The sequence below is a fragment of the Mustela putorius genome, unplaced genomic scaffold (genome assembly GCF_011764305.1).
Source record: "Mustela putorius furo isolate JIRA1106 unplaced genomic scaffold, ASM1176430v1.1 tig00000196_pilon_pilon_pilon, whole genome shotgun sequence".
Taxonomy (NCBI): Eukaryota; Metazoa; Chordata; class Mammalia; order Carnivora; family Mustelidae; genus Mustela; species Mustela putorius.
Window position 1 is genome coordinate 14,050,114 of NW_025421310.1, and position 17,624 is coordinate 14,067,737.

The 17,624-nt window shown below is 59.2% G+C and overlaps 2 protein-coding genes across 3 annotated transcripts; both read right to left on the minus strand.

The window, feature by feature from the left end:
- Positions 1-1,461: 1,461 nt before the first annotated feature.
- APOE (apolipoprotein E) lies at positions 1,462-4,138 on the minus strand. Its single transcript, XM_004767647.3, has 4 exons — positions 4,028-4,138; positions 3,262-3,312; positions 2,620-2,824; positions 1,462-2,305 (listed from the first exon to the last, which is right to left on the minus strand). Exons 2-4 carry the CDS (start codon positions 3,302-3,304, stop codon positions 1,585-1,587), a joined length of 969 nt encoding a protein of 322 aa, XP_004767704.2. The 5' UTR covers positions 3,305-3,312; positions 4,028-4,138; the 3' UTR covers positions 1,462-1,584.
- Positions 4,139-5,965: 1,827 nt separating this feature from the next.
- On the minus strand, positions 5,966-16,315 carry TOMM40 (translocase of outer mitochondrial membrane 40). Of its 2 annotated transcripts, none has more exons than XM_004767648.3 (10): positions 16,178-16,315; positions 15,801-16,080; positions 14,966-15,033; positions 14,416-14,508; positions 13,504-13,605; positions 13,314-13,419; positions 8,066-8,188; positions 7,876-7,952; positions 7,634-7,736; positions 5,966-6,630 (listed from the first exon to the last, which is right to left on the minus strand). In XM_004767648.3, exons 2-10 carry the CDS (start codon positions 16,072-16,074, stop codon positions 6,491-6,493), a joined length of 1,086 nt encoding a protein of 361 aa, XP_004767705.1. In that variant the 5' UTR covers positions 16,075-16,080; positions 16,178-16,315; the 3' UTR covers positions 5,966-6,490. The 2 variants fall into 2 exon arrangements, with proteins under 2 accessions (XP_004767705.1, XP_044933117.1); XM_045077182.1 differs by having other exon boundaries at positions 5,966-6,644.
- Positions 16,316-17,624: the final 1,309 nt, after the last annotated feature.

Consider the following 17,624-nt stretch of genomic DNA (forward strand, 5'->3'; position numbering starts at 1 on the left):
TTCTAGCTATGAGGGTTTCCATTTACAGATGGGGAAACTGAGGCACAGCCAAGCCCATTCAATGGCTTAGCCAGGCCCTAAGTCCCGGGGAGGGGTGGTGGTGGTAGTGGTGGTATTCTCTGTTCCTCCACTTTCTGGACTCCAGGCTGTCTCTCTAAACCTCTGTGGGGCGTCAGCCTCTGCCCTACAGCACCCCTGACAGCCTCTGTTCTCCCAAACTCCTTCTCCGGCCTTTGTGCCATCATCTCTAGACCTGTCTTCATGAGAATTCAAGATTCAGCTCTTCAAGGGAGAGACATGTCTGAGGCCAGCCCCCACCATTGCCATCTGTGGCTCAGAGGACTTGGTCCCAAACTCCAGAGCACATAGTGAATCAGGAGCACACTTGGCTGGGACTAGGTCCCCTGCCTCTGAGCCCACTGACCCTTCTCCTCCTCACCCAGGCTGGGTGAGTCATCTGGGGCATGGGGACGAGAGCCTGTCTCCACAAGGGCACTCAGGGAAGCTGGAAAAGCTGGGATTGCAGAGTAGGCAGGAGCCACACGGTTGAGCACACAGGCTGGGCCTGGGAGGTACAAGTTCAAGCCCCAGCCTGTCCCCTGGGCTGGGAACCCTGCTCCCCTCCTCTGAGAATTGAGGGGGTGGGAGAGAGTGCCAGGGGGAATCTCTGGGGCCCAGTCCTTACTGCTGCAGAGTGTCAACCAACTGACTCCTAACAGCGGACCCTACCTGGGGGGTGGTGTGGTGCAGCCCCTCATGGGGGGTGGGGGAGATGGGCAGCCACCTTTTCTCCAGCCAGGATCCAGCACCCAGTAGGCTTGTCGTATAGCCATCAGCCACCCAGCTGGAAGGCAGAGGGAAGGAGGATGAGGGGGCAAGGGGCAGGGAAACACACTTCTGAAGACACCTGTAAACCCCGACGGAAGGTGAAAGCCAGAGAGGACCCAAGCAGACAGAGGGTGGAGAGGGCAAACCCAGATAGGGGGGAGAAGGGAAACAAGAAACAGGCAAACCCAGGGGCTGTGAAAAACTGAGGGAGAAAGAGTTCAAAGAGGTCAGGGATGGGGGGTGGGGGAAACGGGAAGCCAGAAAAATGAAGCCTCAGCCAGAGCAGGCCCGGCAGCCAGGAGAGGGAAGGAGGCAGAATCAGGTTAAGACGGGAGCCACAATAGGGGCTGAAAACTGACAGCAGTGGCTTTGGGGTCCCAGCTCCACCGAGGAGATATTCCGAAGCTGAGCAAGCCCACCCCCAATCCCCGTAGTAAGGGGTGACCACCGTTCTACCCTAGGGATGGATCTGGTCTCGAACCACGTCTCTGAGTAAAAAGGGAGACTCTGAAAGGGACAGAAGGGAGCCAACGGACAGCAGAGGGGAGAGGACAGAACTGCGCGGCCAGCGTGCGGCGGAAAGAGAAACCGAGGCGCCAAGTAGGGAGAAATCACACACGGACGTCCAGCAGGTGCGGTGGGTCTGGTCAATCTTTATTAAGCGAGGGCCCTCCACAAGGACAGTCGGGGCGGAGCCAGGGGAGCAGGGGGTGCGGGCAGGGGCGGAGCGCACCGCGCGGCGCGGGCGGGGCCCACTCATTGTGTCTCCACCGGCGCTGCGGTGGTGGGGCTGGTGCCTAGGGCCGCCTGCACCTTCTCCACCAGCCCCGCCCACTGGCGCTGCATGTCTTCCACCAGGGGCTCGAACCAGCTCTTGAGGCGGGCCTGGAAGGCCTCGGCCTGCTGGCGCATCTGGTTGGCCTGCTCCTCCATCTTGGCCCGCACCTCCTCCATCTGCTCGCGCACCTCCTCCAAGTGGCTGCGGGCGCGGCTGCCCACCTCTTCCAGCCGCCCGCGCAGCTGCTGGCCCAGGGCGTCGGCACGCTCTCGCAGCGGCTGGGTGGCCAGGGCCCCCAGGTTGGCGTGCCGCGTGCGGGCCTGCTCCAGCAGCGGCCAGAGGCGCTCGCGGACGGTGCTCACGCTGCGCTCGGCGCCCTCGCGCACCCCGGCGCGGTACACGGCCAGGCGCTTCTGCAGGTCCTCGGCGTCCCGCAGCATCCTCTTGCGCAGCTTGCGCAAGTGGGAGGCGAAGCGCGCCCGCAGCTCCTCGGTGCTCTGGCCCAGCATGGCCTGCACCTCACCGCGGTACTGCGTCAGGCGGTTGCGCACGTCCTCCATGTCTGAGCGCAGCCGCGCCTGCGCCGCCTGCAGCTCCTTAGCCACGCGGGCCTGTGTCTCCGAGGCCATGGGGCCCAGCTGCTCCTCCAGCTCCGCTCTGTAGGCTTTCACCTCTTTCATGGTTTCCTCCATCAGCACCCTGTGGGCCGAGAGGGCAGGAGCGAGTGTGTACGGAGGGTGGGAGAGAGAAGCAGGAAAACCCAGGAGGGGTGAGGGAGGGGAGGCAAGATGGGGACAGGGCCAGGGCAGAAGCAGAGATGAAAGGTGAGGGTGCGACAATGGGTAGCCAGAGGCAGGGAGGGTCCATCAAGCCAGGAGCTCGAAATGTAAAAGAGGAAGCAAGACATGAGCAGAGATGCCGAAGAGTTGGTGGCAGGGACACAAAGAAACCCAGAGCGGGGACAGCCAGGGGTCCAGAAGGCACTGGCCTCTGGGAGTGGCAGGAGCACTCACGTCAGTTCCTGGGTGACCTGGTTGTTGAGGACGTCCTCCTGCACCTGGTCAGACAGTGTCTGCACCCAGCGTAGGTAATCCCAGAAGCGGGCCAGTGCTAGCTCCCAGGGCTGACCAGCCTGCCACCCGGCCTCAGGCTCCAGCTCCCGCTCCGGCTTCGGCTCCCCCTCCAGTGGGGACTCTGGCTCCACATCGGCCCAGCATCCTGCACAGAATCAAGTTCACAGCCATCACCCCCACCAGGCACAGAGTAGCTGGTACACAGCAGGTGCTCCATAAATGCTCCCCGGCTTCTTTAGAGCACTGGCAGGAAGGGAGCAGGCGGGGAGGGGTATATATTGAGGGTCTGTGCTGCTGCATGCAGGACCCATGCTGTGAAGAGAACTAGTCACAGTGGACACCAATCTGGAGCTCTCTGTCTGCCCGACAACAGTGCATTAGAACTGTTTTAAGGGTAGGAAAACTGAGGCCCAGAGAGAGTAAAAGAAGCTGCTCAGAGCCAGTGGATGTGAAGCCTCACACCTGGGCCTCCCTTCAAGATGACGACACCAGCAGAAGGAGGAACCCAGGGATGAAAGGGGGTCCCATGCACAGGTGTGCATGGGAGCAAGGCAGGGACTGGAGCAAGCCCCGCCCACATACCTGCCAGGAGTGTGACCACCAGCGCGGCCCACAGAACCTTCATCTTCCAGCCTGCGATGGGTCAGGTTGAGTGAGACACGTCAATCAGCAGCAAGCGGGGACCCCTCCCACCCGGAGCCCCATCCTCCCAATCATACCCGTTGCCCCAGGATCTGCATCAGCCTAATCCAATCACAAACATTTACCAAACCGTACCTCCATTGTTTATTTAACTCCCTCATTGTCTTGTCTTATCTCCCCATCTTCAGGTCGGCCTCCACGGCCCAAATTCCATCCTCTTGGAGGGTTCAAATTCCACTTACCCTGCCCCGTGTTCCCTGTGAGCCCCAACAGTGGCTTATAAATTCTGGCCTCACATTCCTCATTCTCCCTTCACAGCCTGAGCCCCAGCTTCACATCCAAACGTCACCTTCCACCTACCGGCTAACTTAATTCTCATTGAAAAGTCCTCCCGAAAAGATGAGTGCTCTAGTTATCTGGCTGCCACCCCTGCCCCCCAATCTCCCACTAATGGAGATCTGAGGGGGCATCCAGAAGTGTTCAATAAATGACACTGACCATTCGTGGACTCTTGATACGTTTTACCAGGTTCTGCTCCTCCCATCCAACCTTCTTCCAGCCAAGACCCTGTGCCCCACTCCTTGCCTAGGTCCGACCCCGGCTTTCCTCCTCATTCCATGACCCTGGGGTAGGGCCGTCCCCCGCCCCAGCCTGTCCCTCACACTAGCCCTGAGCAGATCTCTGTGCCCTCAACTCTGTTTCTCACCGGCTCCGGGGAACCTCCTCCTTCGCCTCTGCTTGGGCTGAGTAGGACTCACGGATTCCAGACTCCTCCAATTATACTGTTCCCCCTGCCCCGCCCACTCCTCTTGGGCGGCATCGAACTGGGCCAGCCCCCAGTCACGAGGTGGGCTGTACACCCCCCCCACCCCTTCACGCAGCAGGCAGGGGGAAGGAGGTGGGGGTCGGAGGCCACGTGATGAACCCCCAACGGCTCCCCGGAAGGCAGGTGACATTTTACCCAGTAACTCAGGCACCTTCCTCCGTTCTGGGGGGCTAGAAACACCAGGGAAAGGAAGCTCCCATTCCCCTCCTTCCTCTTTTCCTGTGGATGGATAAATAAAATTTGGAATGGGGACTGGGGGCCCAAATCCTGGGTCAGAGGAAAAGAGAAGCCTGAGGGGCTTGGATTCCTGGGTTCTGAGGGGCAATGGCTAGGAGTCCAGATTCTTGGGACTTAGGGAGAAGGGCTCCAGAGGTCCAAACAGACGGGATGGGAGGGGTGGGGACTGTGTAAACCTGGGTTTTGGACCTCTCTCTCTCTCTCTTTTTTTAGATTTTTATTTATTTGACAGCCAGAGGGAATAGAAACAAGGGGAGTGGGAGAGGCAAAAGCAGGCTTCCTGCCGAGCAGGGAGCCCAATGAGGGGCTCGAGAATTCTGGGATCATGACCTGAACTGAAGGCAGAGGCTTCACAACTGACCCACCCAGGTGTCCCTCCTCCTTCCCTCTTTGCCTGTGACCTTGGGCATAGGTGAGCAGTTCTCTGAGCTCCCCTGCCCGTTTGCAGAATGAAGATCCCAGCCCTTCTCCCTAACCAACATTGTAGATCCCAGCTTTGTGGACTGCGGACTCTGGAACGAAACAGTCTGGCCCTAAATTGGGGCTCTGCCAACTACATGACCTTGGGCGAATGATCAAGGCTATCTGACCACCCTACTTCTTGGTCCAGAAGACCTAGGAAAACGGTCACACTTACACCACCATCCGGTGATGCAAGCTGCGTGCGTACAAAATCCCGAGAGCTGTTCCTGGCACAACCTGCTCTGATTGGCCCCAGGAGCAGTCACCTTCCCAGCCACTGGGCCATCTTCCCAGGCAGCCTGGGGAGTCCCAGCTGTCCCACTGGGAAGTCTAGCTTCAGCTGAGATGGGGGTGGGGGGGGCACGCACAGGAGAGGAGGGCCAGGCCTCATTACTGCTCTGCTGTGTCCCACGGGGTGGCTTCTCTGGGTCATCTCTGTTCAAGAGCCTCCCTTCCCCAAACCTCATGCATGTGTGCGCGTGCCAAGCAGGGTTTCTGTTCCTGTCTGAAGTCAGGGGTGGGAGAGTCTACTGGGAGGAACGCTAGGTGGACAAAACCCACACCTCTACCTCCCCCCCACCTATGTGAGCCAAGAAGTCTGTAGCCAGCCCAGGGTCGGACTCCAGCACCTCTCCTGAGGCCCAGAAGTCCAGAAGCCCTTTGCCCCCTCAGGCAGCGTTAACAGGCTCTGAGGTCTTTTCAGGTGCTGTGATCCTTGTGAGGCTTCTGAGGGCTCTGGCCTTCTGTCACAAAGAGGTCCTAATACACTGTCCTCGGCCTCTTTTGGAACCTGAAAAGCCCACGGGAGTCCCAGCTTGCACCCTGATTCCTGCGACGGACACATCACCCCTGCTCCTGTAGCTGGTGGGGGAAGTCTTCTGACAGCCTCTCTGGCCTGGCCAAGCTGGGGTGTGACCACAAGACCCAGCCCTGCTGGTGAGGGAGGGCCTGTGATGTCCCAGCCAAAGTCCCCCAAGTCACAGGGAGGATGTGTGAGCTCAGGCCAGGCTGGGCTTCCTGGCCCCACCCTGCATCGCCCCCTGCTGGCCCCTGTGAGGTCCGTCTGCAAGGACTGGGGAAAAAGGGGGGCTGACACACAGAAAAACAGATGCCACCCAGTTCACTTTTTTCGTGTATATTTTTTGTTGGTTTTTTTTTTTTCTGTAAAATGTCCCAGTTCTTCCATAACTTATAAACATGATTTATACTGAGGGATGGGTGGGAAAGTGGGCGGAGGCGGACTGACCGGGGATGGGGAAGCTCCTCTTCTTACTGCCCCCACAGGGCCAGGCCCAGGGCCCTTTGGGGGGACTGGGATGCCCCAACACCTCCCTGAGGTTGTCTGGCCGCCTCTGCCCCTGGTGCTCAGAATCCGGCATGCCCCTCGATTCCGGAATCCCCTCCAGGACTTCAGGCCCACTGGGCGCCCTGCCCCTAGTGCTCCGAATCCTGGAGCTCCCGTGGTTCCAGAATTCCCCCCCTCAGCTGCTGGGGTGATGGGCCCCCTCCTTTCCACTGCCCCCCTTGACCCCCGAGGAGGGAGGGAAGGGACGGGGAGGAGGGCTCAGGTCTCCCCTCCATGGCAGGGGGAGGGGGAGGTGGGATCTGAAGGAGGAAGGGTGGAAGGTGGGGGCCAGGAGGGGCTCAGCCGATGGTTAGACCAAAGCCGCACTGGAACTTGTTCTTTCGGTGATTCAGGAAGGCCCCGAGGGCCAACGTTAGGGGCAGGGGCGGGAGCTTCTTCTCCAATGTGGCACCCACGACCCAGTTGCTGTCCACGGAGCCTGCAGGGAGACAGCTGTGTTGCGAGCCAGCTTCCCGCCCCGTCCTTCTGGAGTCATGCTCCAGGCCACCTTGGATACCCACCAGCCAGACTACTGGCTTCTAGACCTCTGACCACACCTGGAAATCTCTTCCCGAACCCCAAGTTCTCTGGCCCTGAGAGCAACTGGCTTCGCCATCCTCCCTTCCCTCGCACGACGACCTCTCCTGACCTCTCCTGCCCCGAAGCCCTCGGCCACACCACGGGCCCCTCCCATCCCGATCCTGCCCACACCAGGTCTTCACTCTGGAAAGGAGTCTGTCTCACCCCCACCCGGAGCCTTGGTAGGGTAGGGCCTGGCCTGGGCACACGGCAGGTGCTCAGCATCTGCGGAACAGACAACTCCCTAGGGGTCGTGCGCCAGGCCCGGGTGTGGGGCCGTGGGAGCGGAGGAGCAGCAGAGCTGAGACCCAAACCGAGCCTCCGACGCCAGGCTGACCACAGAGACGGGGATGGAGAGGTCGGCATGGAGGGTCAGCTTCACAGGCAAGTAAGTCCCCGGGGCCTCCTTGCTGCCTGCGGGAGACCCGCCCGAGGATGCCTGGAGGCGGCTTCCTGGGCCGCCCTTCACACACCGCCAACCTGAGAACTGCTGAGGTCCAAGAAAGGCTCGGAACTTATCATCAGACTCAGAGCTGGCCCGGCGGGGGGGCTGTGATGGCGCACTGGGGGAGCTCGTCTCTCCTCTGGGTAGAGGCGTGGGGTGGCCTGAGGGCCCCCGGAGCGGCCTCCCACTTGTGAGAAAACGAAAAGGAGGAGCAAGTGTGGGGCCGGAGAGGGTTAGTGGCCGGGCGAGGAGTGGATGTGGTGGGTGCCAAGCCCAGGGCCAGGCACCCGCCTTCTCAACAAGCGTCACCCCAGAAGGGGCGGCATGCACCCCTCCACCACCTGCTTAGGCCTATAGGCACACTCTGGCCCGAATCACCTGATGCCTTGTTTCCAAGCGGGGAAACCAAGGTGTGTACCTTTGAAGAGGAGGTTGGCCTTGGGCAGGTCCAGCTGGTACCCGAAGGAGACGCTGGTGTCCTGCATCCTTGTGCTGGCCTCGAACTCCACACCCACCTGCAGCTGGAGGGGCCATGGTGACACGCAATAGTCAGCTTCCCAGGCCGGACCCCCGGGGTCACGCTGGGTGCGGGGGGATGGGGAGCCCTGACTGCCATGCCCACACAGCATGCCCTCCCCACGGAGCCCCGACCCGGCTCACCTGGTCACTGGCTTTGTGGTAGTAGGTGGCATGCATGCCCGCCTGGCCCAGGGTTACCGTCGCCAACCAGTTGTTCACTGTGACAGAGCAGGCGGAAGGGAGGGGATGGGTGCAGGTGACCAAGGGGGCTCGGGGCACATGGAAGCCAGGACCCCGGCCCCCGGCCCCGTCCCCCGGGCCCCAGGCTCACATGTGTACTTCCCAGCTAGAGACATGACAGTGCCTTCCTCCCCCGGCCGCCGGTGGTAGACGAGCTCCCCACCCAGGGCCAGACACGGCGTGATGCTCTGGAGGTAGTGGGCCACGAGGATTCCTGCAGGTGAGATGGGGGCGGGAGGAGGCGTCACATCAGCTTGTGGTCAGGTTCTGCGGAGCCAGACTCTGGCTCCAGGCAGCCCTCCAGGTGTGTCCCTGCTGGGGGCTCAGGGCCTACCCCTTGGGCCTCCCAGGCCCCACGAGGCGGGCATTCATTTGGCACCATCTGCAGAGGCTAAGAGAGCGAGTCCCTGACCCGCCGTCACAAGATTACTCCAGGGGCAGAATCTGGGCTTCTTCACCCTCTGCCACTGGGGAGAGGCTGGAGGGGAGGGCTGTGATAAGCACACCTCCGGGGGCCAGACAGCCCGGGTTCCAAACACAGCCCCACCACTGACGGATGGAGTAATGGCAGGCCACTGGGGTCATTTCTCTGTGAACGGGACTACCTCCCGAGATGGCACTGGGGTCTCACAGAGTGCCTAAGGAGCAGGGCAGTGTCCGATGCTCGGGATCGCTAGGACTGGCCATGCTGAGGCCTACAGCTGGCACCCCCCCGCCTCCTGGCAGCGGGGACAGCTCCAAGGCCTCCTGGGAGTGGCTAACAAGTGACTGCCCACTGCTGGACTGGAGTCCTGGAGCCAGGGTCTGACACTTTCACGCCTAGAATCTCCGCAGCCCCGGAGAGTAGACACCACAAATGCGAGCTATAGGAGAACTGGGAGGGAGAGTCGGAGACGCAGAGGGAATGATGGTTAAGGAAAAAATGAGGGAATTACGTAGAGAAGTGGAAAGAGAATCTGGAAGATTCTCGGGGGAAACGAAGAGGACATAGTTGGGCTGAGGTCCCGAGCCAGCAAGGAAGAGGACAGAGAAAAGGGGAAGGCGGGGCAGGGACACAGAGGAACAGGGGAAGAGCTGAGAGCAGAGGCTTGACGGGCAAGGGGAGAGCCAGGACACTGGGACGGGGACAGGACAGAGCAGGAACGGGTGCACAGGGTCAGAGGCCTCTCCCATTCCAGATGGAGGATGCCATCGGGCTGGGGAGGCTGAGGGTTCATGGTCATGGGTCTGGTGCTATGTCTTCTGGGGAAGGTGCGGTCAGGAGCCCCCTTTGGGCTTCTGCGAGCCTTGCTGTGCATTCCCTCCCCACGAGGGCAGGAGACTGGGGCCAGCCCATCCAGCCAGCAGCGAGGCCTGAGCTGGGCATGTCCCCTCATTCAGTGCAGGGGAAACATGGCCCCTAAGGGAAGAGGAACTGTCTGTGTTCCCAGAGAGACTGGGACTTCAACTCAGGGCCCCCACCTCTCAGGTGCCTCTCTGGCACCTACTGGGACTTAGAGTTGGGGGACCCCCGAACCTCCCTCCGATCTCCTGGTCTGCCTCGCTCTCTCCATGCTATCACGCCTGCAACACAGAGGGATCCTATTCATACACAGGCCTCACATCCCATTTTCCTCCTGCTCAGAATCTGCCATGGCTCCCCTTGCCCAGGAGACCCAGCCGCAGGGTCCTGCATGGCTAGGCCCCAGCTTCAAACCCGAGCCCCTTTCTCTTTCCAAGACACAGCCAGCCATGTCCCCCTGGGCAGCGCGAACACAAGGAGCTCCCTCTTCCCTGTGCACGCGCTGTTCCTCCCGCCCAGCATGTCCTCTCCCCTGCTCAATCCAGCCAACTACGTATTCACACCTCAGTGTTTCCTGGATTTGGCTACTTCTCCAGCATGCCCCTGGTAGGAGCTGTGGTCACCATGGGACCAGGGCAGTCATCCCCCCCACCCTGAACTCCCTGCATTCACCTTCCCCCTGCCCTGCAACTGGCGGGGATACAGAGGCCACTGAGAGTCTGAAAACTGGGGTCAGAACATGCTCTCCACTGCCTGTCCCTCTCCCGCTCCCCATGGAACCTGGCTTGTTTCCCCAGTTCACCCCTTCTCCCTGCTCCCCAAGCCCATTCCCTGTGCCCCTTCCCCTGGGGGCTGCCCTGCTTGTAGCTCCTCACAGTTCTCCCTCCTTCCTGTACCCGAGGTCCCTGAACCCAGTGGTCCCTCCCACTTGTATCCACACCCAGTCGTCCTGGTGGTCCCTGCGTGCTCCCCGAGAGGGCCTGCACTTCTCAAGTGGGGGCCATTCTGCGGCGTGGGGAGTAGCCATGAAGGACCTCACGAGTCTGAAACCCTGCTCAGCGGGAAGCCTGCTTTTCCCTCTCTCTCTGCTCCTCCCCTTAATTCTCTCTCTCAAGCAAATAAATAAATAAAATGTAAGAAAAGCTAGAATAAAATGCGCCCTCCCAAGAGGGCTGTCTCAAGTCACTGGCTGGGCGCATGCTAGCTTCTCAGAAGGTGCCTGAGGCCACAGAGGGGGAACCGAGAAAGAATACAGGCCCTTGGGTTAGGCCATGATTCGAAGTCCAGCTTCTAGGTTTCCTGCTGTGTGAACCCGAGTGCCTGACTCCACCCTGGGCCTCTTTTTCTTCACCTGTGAAATGGGTGACAGGAAAAGGGACAGCCCCTGCCCACTGTAGGACACGGAGCTCCAACACAGGGAGAACCCCAACTGTGCACCCGGCCTTATGCTGAGGGATTCTCCCACTCCGGTCTTGTGCCAGAGGGGTCTCCTCTTTTGTGCCCCTGGGACAGATGTTGTTATCAGTCTCATCAGAGAAAACAAAAAGAGCTTAAGAGATGAAAAATGCCCTCAGTGGCCTTGGGCTCTGGGGAAGAGGGACCCCGAGGCCAGTGCTGGGGAGCAGGGGATGATGCCGGCGAGTGCACGTGGGGGTAGGGGTGCCCAGGGCCAGAGAAAAGCCCGGATTCCGGAGTCTAACCTGCTGCGCGTCCTTGGGAAGCGTGTCCCCTCTTTGGGTCTCAGCAGGAGGAGGGCGATGGCAGCACCTACCTCACAGGGCTGTTGACAGAATCCAACAAGCCGTTCTCCTCACTGCTCTACTCCCAGTGCCTAGAATGGCTGAAGGAAAGGACGCGCATCACACGCCTAGGGCCCTGACCGCGGGCAGGAAGCAACACACGGGATGTGCCGCTACCACCACTGGCTCTCTCGTCCGTGATTTTCTCAGTGCCTGCTCTGTTCCTGGCACAGTTCCAGGCACTCGACGCATGGTGGCAAGTGAGACAAGCAAGTTCCTGTCCCAGAAGGGCTGCCACCCTAGTGTGGGAGGCAGGTGATCAGAGCAAGGACATCCCTGGGAGGGGGAAGCACTGCGAAGCCCCAGTGGGGTGTGGGGCGACGGGAGACGATGCGATGCAGACCGTGCATTGCTTTCCTCATGGAAGAAGTGAGCTGTGTCCTCTGTGAGGGTGAGCTGTGTCCTGAAACTACTCACTCAGCCACGTCAAGACCAGAGAGAAGAGCTCCAAGCAGCAGGGACCGCATGGAGATAGGTCATGGGGGAGAAAGAAAGCAGCGGTTCCAGAAAGCCTCAGGAAAGCTCATGTGGCCCAGCTGCAGGGAGCACGTGAGCAGAAGGCGAGCGACGATGTCAGGTTGGCAGGGACAGAACACGTTTCTTCCTGAGGTTCCTCATGCCCCCGCGGGACCTGTGGGCGCAGCCTCCCCTGCGACACCCTGCACGCCCAGCTTCCTCCAGCCCCTGGATTCGGCCGGATGGCCCTTCCCTCTCTCCTCACCCCTTCTGGCTGCTGCCCTCCTCCCTGCCAGGGTAGCCCCTTCTCTTCCTTGGGGTGGAGGGCTCAGAGTCCACACCGCCCGAGGATCCTTAGCCTCCAGCAGGCAGAACCGAGGGCTCTCCCTGGGATTCGGGCTTCCTGCCTTCACAAAGCCACTGAGTGCCCAAGACCTGGCCCTCCAAGGCTGAGCAAATGGCAGCAGGACAGACGTGAACGCAGGAACCCACACTCCCATCCTTCCCATCGTTCAAGCCCGGACCTGCGGGGTCATCCCGACTCCTCTCATTCACCCCCCACACCCAATCACCAGCCAACCCCATGGGCTCCACTTTCAAAGTGGATGGGCCTGACCACTCCTCACCCCCCTCCACTGACCCCAAGATAGAGCCCCTCACGGTTTGCTCTCTACGGGGGTAGCATGGTGGGTCCCGTTAGAAGCCAAGTCAGCTCCTGAACCTCTCACGCTCGCAATCCTCCACGTGGCTCCTGACTCATTCAGAGTCAAGGGTCAAGCCCTACAGAGCCTCAGCTGATTTGGGCCTTTCACCCCTGTGACTTCCAACTCTCCCTCTCTGCCACCCCCCTTCTGGCAATCCAATCAAGGGCCCTGCCTCAGGGCCTTTGCATTGGCTGCTGTGCTGGGCTAAAGAGCTCATTCCCCACAAACCTGCTTGACACCTACCCTCAACTCTTTGACCTTTTATCAGATATCACCTACGCAGGGAGGCTTTCTCTGAGGACCCCACACACCCCTCCCAAAGCCCTCAACTTTCTAAGCCCCCATGACCGGACATCCTTTTTTAAAATGCTTGTGTCCAGGTGCTCTGGAATGGAAGTGCCCAGAGAACAAGCTGAATGCTCCTTGGTTTCCCTCCCCTCGCCCTTGGTGCGTGGAATGTACAAAATGCACGCCCCAGCAACTCTCATGCTGAATGTCGAGAAATCAAAGACAAACAGCCAGAGACCCCCCCCCCAAAAAAAAAACCCCAAAAAAAGGGGAACCAAGAAGAGACTAGACGGACAGGCGCAAGTCAGGCGGTCTCTGTCTACGCCAACCCAAACAGGAACTTTCCTTGTCAGCTTCTGTCTTGGATCCAACTACCTGCCCGAACTGCACGTGGACCCCCACCACCCAACCCCAGGGATCCTTGCACCGAAAGCACCCCAGAGCCCCACAAGTAACAGAAGCAGCCCACACTCCCCTGGGACCCATTACGGGCCCCCTACCCCCTGAAGTCTGTCACACGAAAGAACGTAACCTCTTCAACAGCCTAGTGAGATAGCCCAACGTCACAGACAAGGAAACTAAGGCCCCCCGGGGGCAAGGGCACTAGCATACAGCTGCCATGAAGCCAGGGGCTAGGGCTGGCTTTGAAATTGACTTGCTTGGTCCCCGTGCTATCCTGCCTGGTGTTTCAAAATCACTCCTGCCCCTGACCATTTCTAGACGGTAGAAAACGAGTTCTGGAGCAGGGAATGGATTCGCCGGGAAAGCTGCGACTGAGACCGGATTCCCTCCATGCCCCGTGCCTCTTACCTGAACCCACCAGGACGTCTGGGTTCCCCAGAGTGACGGCTGCTGTGAAGTCAGAACCCCGGTACTCCCCGTCCACCTGCCAGTTCACGAACTTTGACTGCTGGGTCTGTAGGGGGCGGGGAAGGAGAGTGTAGAGGGTTGCTGGGTGCTCGGGGAGGCGCGGGGAGCAGCTAACTTGGCTCCCACTCACCTGGATGGCCATCTTGGACCGAAGGCCAGGGCCCAGCTGGTGAATGACCTGAGCGTTGAGGCTGCCACTGTTGTCCATGTCACCCACCAGCACAGGGAATGCCTGTGGCACAGAGGCAAGGTCAGAAGTCAAAGGCCTAGCTATTGTGTGGTGAGCCTCGGTGAGAAGCCTAGCCTCAGAAAACATCAGACTAAGGTCCCCTCCTCCAGGAAGCCCTCCCTGATCACCTAGGCTGAGTCAGGTGCCTCTCTGGGCTCCCCCCGGCCCCACGCATTTCAGTCCTGGTTACCCTGGACTGTCACTCTCTGGGGACAGGTCTGTTCCCTTTCTTTACAAGACTGTGAACCCCAGGGCCGTTTCAGCCACTGCTCTGTCCTCACACTGCCCAGCACAGGGCTGGGCACAGAATGGAGTACAGTGAAGGTTTGTGAAATAAACGAATTTACTGAATGGCAATAGTTGGTATAAGCAGAGATCTAATTCAGTCCCGCCTCCTTCCATGCCTCTGGTTTCACCTGCATTCCCTAACTCAGCCTCTGCATGGCAGCCTGAGGGATGGTCCTAGTGCATAAATCTGGTCAGGCCTGTCCCGTTCAAATGGTTCCATGGCTCTCTACTGCCCCCTAGAGAAAGTCCAAATGCCCTGTTTGGTATTCAAAGCCCTGCATGATGTACAGTTCAGTTCTGCCTACTCTGGGTCATCCCTGTCTGGTGACCCCCAGCTCTGACCCAGCACAGGGCTGGGCAGAGAACGGCGCTTCAGGATGAAAGAGTGACCATGCTCCAAAGCATTTTCGAGAAACAGTCCCCACTTCCCAACACCCCCAGCAGCTCAACCTTTTCTCTGCCTGGTGCTTGGCTACATATTGGTTAGAAGATGATAAAATGAACAAATGTCAAAAGGAACCTCACCTCTGTGGGACTCAGCTGCTTTGTTCCCACGTACGTGACCCCGAAGTGGTAGTTGGACTCCCCAATTGTGCTGAGGGCTACTGTGTGGTTCACCTGGGAGAGGAGGGAAGGCTGTGGGGAGGAGTCTGTGGGCCACCCCCCAATAAACCCAGCTGAACCTGCCCCCAGCAAAGTTCCTTTCCAGCCTGGGATGGGGATACTTGCCAACCTGGCTTCCCCACCATTAAGAAAGACAGGCAGCTCTGGGTAGGGCAGGGGGCAAAGAATGAGAGGTTCAGCCTGACTAGATTAGACACTAGAAGAAAAGATAAGCTGGAGACAAGGCTACCTACCCGTACTTCACTCCTGCCTGGTGGAGGGGCATCCCTGGGTTCTGGGTCCTAAACACTTCCACTGGACCCAATGAGCAGTCAGATTGACATTGTGTCTCTGAGTCTTTTCAGGTGCCAAAGAGCCTAGCCCTTTAAGGGGGATTGAGGGGGTTGTATGTGTAGGTGCAGGGAGATGGCTAGGATGACCTCTGGAGAGTACGGGCACCTGGAAGGCTCACCTGGAAATGGTTACTCAACCCTTTGTTGACTGTGAGCTTGACACCTTCCATCTGAATGGGAAATAGCTCTGAAGAAGAGAAATGCTGTCACCCTCCATACACACCCCAAGGCAAACACGCCAACTCTCACCCCTTCCTTCCCTACCATCCCAGCTGTCCTCCTTCCAGGGACCCACAAGCAAAACATCCCACAAAGCACCTCAACCAATAAAGAGACGGTCTAAGCTAATACTCAGGACTAGGACCAGGGCCTTTCTTTGCCTGCATCCAAATCCCAGTGCCACTGCTTACTACCCATGTGACCCAAGGCAAGTCACTTTAACTCTCTGTGTTAAACTTGTCTCCTGTAAGATGTCATGTGTAAACTCACCACATGGAAACATTACAAGGATGTCATGAGTTAACACATACTGAATGCCAGAACACTCCTCTGAAAGTCACCTCTACCTCTGCTATCATAATTGTCCAAGATCCAGAAGTCTTGGGTTCACCCCCCTCACCCCGGCCCCGGCTCTGGACCCTTGCTGACACTGCGACCTTGGGTCTCAGTTTCCTTCCCGATCACATAAGAAAGCTGGCTTGGCTGATCCCCGGGGTTCCCTGAAGTCCCTAGGGCTTTGCTCGGCAGCTCTGGCACTCCATCCTGAGGTTCCACCATCCGGTCCCATCGTTCTACGTCCCAAGTCCAACGTTCCATCATTCGATCCTAACGTCAACGCCTAACGCTCTGTTACATGTTTCCAATGGTCCGTGCCAATTCCCAAGGTCCTCTAAGGGCTCCCCCTCCCCCCGAGATCCGGGCCCTCACACCCCCGCCAGGTCTGTCGCCCCTCACCCTTGCACTTCCGGTGGCACTCCTCGAACGTGCCGGGGTTGGGCAGGCAGCCGCAGGCCCCATCGTCCGCAGTCCCTGCGGCGCTGCCGGCCGCAGCACCGGGGGTCCGTTCCGAACCTCGACCCGCGCCAGCCCCAGCACCCAGACCGCCGCCGAGCGGCGGCAGCGTGAAGCCGGGAGGAGAGGGCGGAGGCGGCGGCAGTCCCACGAGGGCGGGCGCGGGAGGCGGCGGCGGCCCTGCGGGCGGCGAGCTAGCGGCCAAGACGTTCCCCATGGTCGCCTGCAAGGGGGAAAGGTCAGAGGGCGAAGGTCAGGGCTCGCGCGCTCCTGTTCCAGTCCCAGCCAAACCCCGCTCAGCTCCGGGTCCCGGTTCTCACTGGCGGCAGCGCCTGCACCCGGCCTGGGCTCCGCTCCCACCCCGTGCGCCACGCGCAACCGAACCCGCTGCCGCCGCCGCCGCCACCGTCGCCCCACCCCGCCTAGCCCATTGGTTCGGCACGCTCTGGGATCCGCCCACTAGCTTCAAGGCTTGGCCTTGCAATTGGAGTCATGGCTGGGAGTCCCACCCTACCTCTTTGGGACCTCCTTTTCTATTGGCTCCCACTCACAGGCCGGTGGAGGCACACTTCTCCGCCTTTCCAATTGGCCCGCAGAGACCGCATCTATTGGCTCGCAACGCCGCGGGTTCCAGTGTTCGCCCGCCATTGGTCTGCGCTGCGCACTTTGAAACGCCCACTGACTCGTCGCCTCCGCCCCTCTCTAGAGGTCGTCCCTTCTTTCGACTCCACCCCGCGGCGAAATCGCCACTGTAATTGGTCAGCTTGGATCCTTGAAGCATTCTGATTGGCTCTGTCAGGGACAGGAGGCCGATCCTGGTGACGTAATCGGTCTGGTACGTTCATTGGCTAACAAGCCAGGGTCGAGGGACACGGGTAAAGATGCGTTGCGCGGCAGAGGCTGCTAGGCAGCAAGGTCAGGCCCCTCGTCCCACCAGGCACCGCGGCAGAGGGGCAGGCCCCTAGTCCAGAGCCGGCGACCGAAAACCGGAAGTGCTGGACCTTCCCACAGTGCCTCGGGAGAATTCTAACCGGTTACGTGAACCCTGTCCTGCTTCTTCTTACCCACAATGCCCCTTAGCTATTTAACGCGACAGTTGTCGTAGACCCACCCCTTCTGTTACCCATCATGCCTTCTGTTCCCCGCCTCCACTTGCGTCACTGCGGCTTCTATCTTTGGCCCATTCATTCCTGTCCTATTACCCAGCATGCCTCTGCGCCATTCATTTCAGCTTCATTTCCTGAACTACCTTTAGTCCATTTCTGCCTGTTCACTTTCATCATCCTTCTAGCGCTTCTTTAATTAGCCATCAGGTTTTGAGTCCATTACCCATCATGCCTGCCGGCCCTGTTTCTCTATTATCCCTCTGCCTTTGGCTCATTCATTCGGCTCTATTACCCATAATGCCCTGAGCTGCCATTACATTATTCGTAATTTTGCCTTTGGCCTATACTTACTTGCCACTTATCGCTTAAACCTGAGTCCCTCAGACGGAATTACTGCCATTTCTATCTTTGTTCCGTTTATTTCCGTCCGTCACCCGTTAGACTGCCGTTCCTTGTCAACCACCCTGCCCTGGACTCCTCCCCCTCTCCTTCTGTTACCCATCATTACGTTTTTGGTTTACGCGTTTTCGCTCATTAGTCCCTCACTTAATTATTATTATTTTTAAAATATCTTTGGGCCTTTTGTTTTTTGCCTGTAACCCATCTTGACTTCTAGCCTCCTGATTTCCTTCAGCTCTAGGTGCCCTATTTGTTTCTCATG

What these genes read in the sequence shown, in the direction of transcription:
- TOMM40 (XM_004767648.3), bottom strand. Translation starts at nt 16,074, where the DNA reads ATGGGGAACGTCTTGGCCGCTAGCTCGCCGCCCGCAGGGCCGCCGCCG. An exon ending in GTGCCACCGGAAGTGCAAGG is followed by an intron (nt 15,034 to 15,800) that starts GTGAGGGGCGAC and finishes TCTCTTCTTCAG; the next exon opens with AGCTATTTCCCATTCAGATG. An exon ending in ACCACAAAGCCAGTGACCAG is followed by an intron (nt 7,737 to 7,875) that starts GTGAGCCGGGTC and finishes TGGCCCCTCCAG; the next exon opens with CTGCAGGTGGGTGTGGAGTT.
- APOE (XM_004767647.3), bottom strand. Translation starts at nt 3,304, where the DNA reads ATGAAGGTTCTGTGGGCCGCGCTGGTGGTCACACTCCTGGCAG. An exon ending in GGTGGTCACACTCCTGGCAG is followed by an intron (nt 2,825 to 3,261) that starts GTATGTGGGCGG and finishes GATTCTGTGCAG; the next exon opens with GATGCTGGGCCGATGTGGAG. An exon ending in CAGGTCACCCAGGAACTGAC is followed by an intron (nt 2,306 to 2,619) that starts GTGAGTGCTCCT and finishes CTCGGCCCACAG; the next exon opens with GGTGCTGATGGAGGAAACCA.